General features: G+C 45.5%; 1 protein-coding gene across 1 annotated transcript; it reads left to right on the top strand.

Moving 5' to 3' along the window:
• LOC137793276 (alpha-internexin-like) lies at nucleotides 1-4,491 on the top strand. The gene is made up of 3 exons (XM_068589342.1): nucleotides 1-1,081; nucleotides 1,542-1,666; nucleotides 1,834-4,491. The coding sequence occupies exons 1-3, from the start codon at nucleotides 38-40 to the stop codon at nucleotides 2,114-2,116; spliced, it is 1,452 nt and encodes a 483-aa protein (XP_068445443.1). The 5' UTR covers nucleotides 1-37; the 3' UTR covers nucleotides 2,117-4,491.

Genomic DNA, 4,491 nt, shown 5'->3' with positions numbered 1-4,491 from the left:
GCGCCCACTGCTCTGCTCTGACTGCATTCAAGCCAAGATGAGCTACGGATCTGATGCCTTTTCCTCCTCCTCCTCTTCCTACAGGAAGATTTTCGGGGAGTCTCCCCGTTATGCGTCCTCTCCGTCGCGGACATCGATGAACATGTCCTCCCGGGGAGGTTACCGGGCCTCCTCTGGCACCCGGACCAACGTTTCATCCGCGGGCTCGTACAACAGAAAGTCCAGCCGCCTCATGCCCCTGGAGACCTTCGACCTGTCACAGAGCAGCGTCCTCAACAATGAGTTCAAAATCGTCCGCACCAATGAGAAGGAACAAATGCAGGGGCTTAACGACCGCTTTGCAATGTTCATCGACAAAGTGCGCAACTTGGAGCAGCACAACAAAGTGCTGGAGACGGAGTTGAGTGCTCTGCGCCAGCGGCAGACCGAGCCGTCCCGCCTCGCCGAGCTTTACCAACAAGAGATCCGTGAACTGCGCTCGCAGCTCGAAGAACTGAACGGGGAGAAGTCCCAGCTCGTGATCGAGAGGGATTTTATTGAAGACGACCTGCAGAAGCTCAGGGGAAAATACGAAGAGGAGTTCCGTGCCCGCGAGGACGCGGAGGTCACCCTCAAGGCATTCAAGAAAGATGTGGACGATGCCACCATGGTGCGCCTGGACCTGGAGAAGAAGGTGGAGTCTCTGCTGGACGAGATCAACTTCCTCAGGAAGGTGCACGAGGAGGAGGTGGCCGAGCTGACGGAAATGATCCACGCTGCCCAGGTGTCTGTGGAGATGGAGGTGTCCAAGCCGGATCTTACCTCCGCCCTGAAGGAGATTCGAGGCCAATACGAGTCCATGGCGTCCAAGAACATGCACTCCGCCGAGGAGTGGTACAAGACCAAGTTCGCCGACTTGTCCGATCAGGCCACCCGGGGCAATGACGCCATCCGCGCCAGCAGGGAGGAACTGAACGAGTTCAGGAGGCAGCTGCAGTCGAAGACCATCGAGACAGAGAGTCTGAAGGGAACCAACGAGTCTCTGGAAAAGCAGCTCCGTGAGATGGAGGATAGGCACAATGTGGAGATTGGAAACTACCAGGTAAGTCATTCGTTTACTGCGTTTCTAAACTAGAAAATCTGCCATTTTATTTCCAGTCTTTCAAGTTTATTTGAATTGAAATAATTACAATGTGAAGCGTGTTCAGAGCAATAACAATATCAGGAGCAGCTGAGCCCTGTCCGTGGTGCTGAAACTATCCCCCTGGGACAGCGCGCACAGCAGCTGCACGGGACAACGCCCACTGAGTGATGTGCTCTAAATGAGTGACGTAGGTGTGGTTTTCGATTAATCCAACTGGGAGTATACGGTTTATGACAAACATTTCAACGCATCATGCTCATAAACAATATGAGTGATACGATACAGAGGATATGATTTATGGAGGTCTTTGTGTGGGCACTGCATTGTTCCTCTGCAAGAAATGTCACCACACGATGTTGTACTTAAAAAAAATCTTGAACACTGTACTACTTTTCTTGTTTTGTTCCGTGGTCCTTAGGACAATTTGATAGAGCTGGAGAATGAGCTGAGGGCCAATAAGAGCGAGATGGCTTGTCACCTGAGGGAGTACCAGGATCTGCTGAATGTCAAGATGGCGCTGGATATTGAAATTGCAGCTTACAGGTAGGTTCTTCTCTCAAAGACAACTTACACAATATCAGTTAAGATACAGGCATTTCTTGGGGAAGATCCCATTGTTCCATGTTAAAATGCTGCTCCTGACCATCACTCTTCATCTTCATGTTATCTCAATCCGATCTTAACCCTTCCCTCCATCGTCCTCGCTGCAGGAAACTACTGGAAGGGGAGGAGACCCGCATCGGGACAGGAATCAGCTATCCTGGCTCCTCCATGAGCACAAGTCTTGGGCAAGGCTACAACTACCAGAGCCGTGTGTACAGCAGCTCCGGCATGGCCTCCAAGAGGGAGGTCAAGGACGAGGACCAGCAGCAGCAGAGCAAGTCTGGAGGCAAGGTGTCCCAGCGTGAAGTCTATGAGGAGACCGTGGTCACCACCAAGAAGATGGAGAAGCAGCAAGACCCCAGCGACATTTCCACCAATCAGAAAAACTAAGAGCCTACTGTAAGCTTGTGTTTCACCGTTTACCCTGCAAACCAATATCACTTTCCATTCCCCATGTTGAAACCAACCCTGACCCTTTACACTTCAACACTTGTGGGGATCTAAGATGATAGCTCCTTATTAGAAGCATAGTAAGATCATCCTGGTTTCCAGCTGCACTTTTGTGTGTTGGATGTCCACAAGTGTGCAGAGTGCGGGATCTAGATGTTTGTTTGACGTGGGGTTCTCCCTCCCTGTCCCCCTTGTCCCCCACATGTGTTCCCCAAAGGAAATCCATTATAACTCAACTAAAACCACAGTGCATCTGCACTCTCTCTTTCTCCTTCACACACTCAACATCAAACAATAGCAATCACTTACTGTAGGGAGCACCTCTTACAGAAGTGTGGTCTTTCAAAATATAATATTCAACTGGTCTGTCACACTTTGGGCTGATGTCATTTCAATATGTGACACTGTAACACGTAGATAACAACTTTGGTCATTCACCACTACCACAAGCTGTGAGCTGCGCTCAACACATTCCAATGGAAGCATGTGTGTGCATCCACAAACAAAAACGATTTCTACAACAGTTTTAGTGAGGAAGCACACAGTCTACAGCCAAGATAAACAATGAAAGATGACAGTGTATTACTGAGTCATTATTTAGAGTTGGAGTTCATAAGCAAAATGTGGACAAGGGATAAAGATGTGATCCCAGTTTGAGTCCTGCTTGCGACTGCAGTCCAGTCAGTTCTGCACAACAACAGTATAGAAGATTCTCCTCTTCCGCCTCCTCTCTGACTTCACAGTAAAGTTTCATTCTCAAAAGTGGATTCCCGTAGTTATTAAGAGATTAAGAGATTTGAAGCAAAGAAGAAAACAAACGTATTAATCGAGCATAATTTGCATGGTGTATGAAGATGTCATGCTTGCATGGAATCCATCGGCCCATTGCTTATTCGACACAATTTCATTGTTAAAAGGCTGGCTAATGCCTTCCTTTTTACCATTTACCGTGCTGAGCGTCATCTTGCACAACACTCATTAATAACTGTAATAGATGTGTTTGTAAGACTGTAGGTTAGATTATAACTTTTACTGCAGGATGTAATTTAGATAGGCCTTGAAGCTATGAAGATAAGAAGTAAAAAATCCACTTTAATGCACTTATATAGGAATATCAAAACTACGAACTTTGGGAAACAGTTTGCACATTATGCTCTAAAGGTTACAGGGAAAAGTAAAGCAAAGATGCTGAAATAGAGGGAAAATGCAGCATATTCAGCACATATCTACAAGATCCTCTATAATCCATCGGTGTGATGAATTGTATGAATCTTCAAAACCATTTCCCCTGTGCCATCAATGATGCTTAAAGTACATTTGAGCTCCAGAATTCATATCATATCACTCAGCCAGAAGAAAACCATGCCATCAATGCTCAAAATACTCTCACTCTGAAGCCGCCAGACCCCCACGTGTAAGAAACTACTTGACTTCTATCTTTATAACTGTGGCCATGACTGGACAAAATGTCTGTTGTAGCAAGACCTCACCACTAGAAATCTCTTAGGATGAGAGACGTGTAGCTTGTTTTTTCTTCTGCTTTTGTACTGCTGACTTTAACACGGTCAGCAGTGCTGCTGCTGGTCATGGCGACCCACACCCAGACAAATGATGAAAACAAAAAACTACTGATTGTACGGCAGACTGTTGTGGATTGGGTTCCTAATGTTTTACTTGAGCCTTTGATCGGTATCTTAGTACTGTAGTGAGTGTGTCTGTGTGTTTGCACAGCGGCCTATTATAGTTATGTAGGGGCCACCCTGAAAGTTGGACATCTTGTTTTCGAGATCATTGAGATCCAGTGTAGAGCTGAAGAAATGTTCAATGACTTAAAAGTACAAGCCACATTTTTTAATACACAGCTACAACAATGAATGAATGGTTCATCAAGCCTTAGTCTTTACACTGTAAACCAAGTAAGTCATTGCTGTCTGAACATAGAAATATCCCTCCTCCTACTACTGCACTGCCAAACTTTTCTAAGTACACATGCAATATCGCTTCATGGAAAAAGAAAAAAAAACATCAAGCATTTTCTGAAAATCCAGTTTGTCACCAGTACGAAACCACCAATCAAGATTTAGCGATAGAACAACTAACTGTAGGATGTGAAATGCCTTAAAACACCAGCAGCTTTTTTTCTGGCCATGTGTGTGATGTGTATGATTCTGTTCATTGGGGTGTGTAATCATTATTATCTCTTTATTAGAGCTACTATGACTACAAAAGCATAGGGATCGAATGTAGTTAACATGTTATTCTGTTTGATGTTATTCCTATGTATTGCTGTTTGACACCATATAATAAAGACTCAA

Source organism: Clinocottus analis, unplaced genomic scaffold (assembly GCF_023055335.1).
Source record: "Clinocottus analis isolate CAN_PGR_092001 unplaced genomic scaffold, fCliAna1.0.p SCAF_22, whole genome shotgun sequence".
In the NCBI taxonomy this organism is placed as follows: domain Eukaryota; kingdom Metazoa; phylum Chordata; class Actinopteri; order Perciformes; family Cottidae; genus Clinocottus; species Clinocottus analis.
This window is presented reverse-complemented; position numbering and strand designations above follow the sequence as displayed.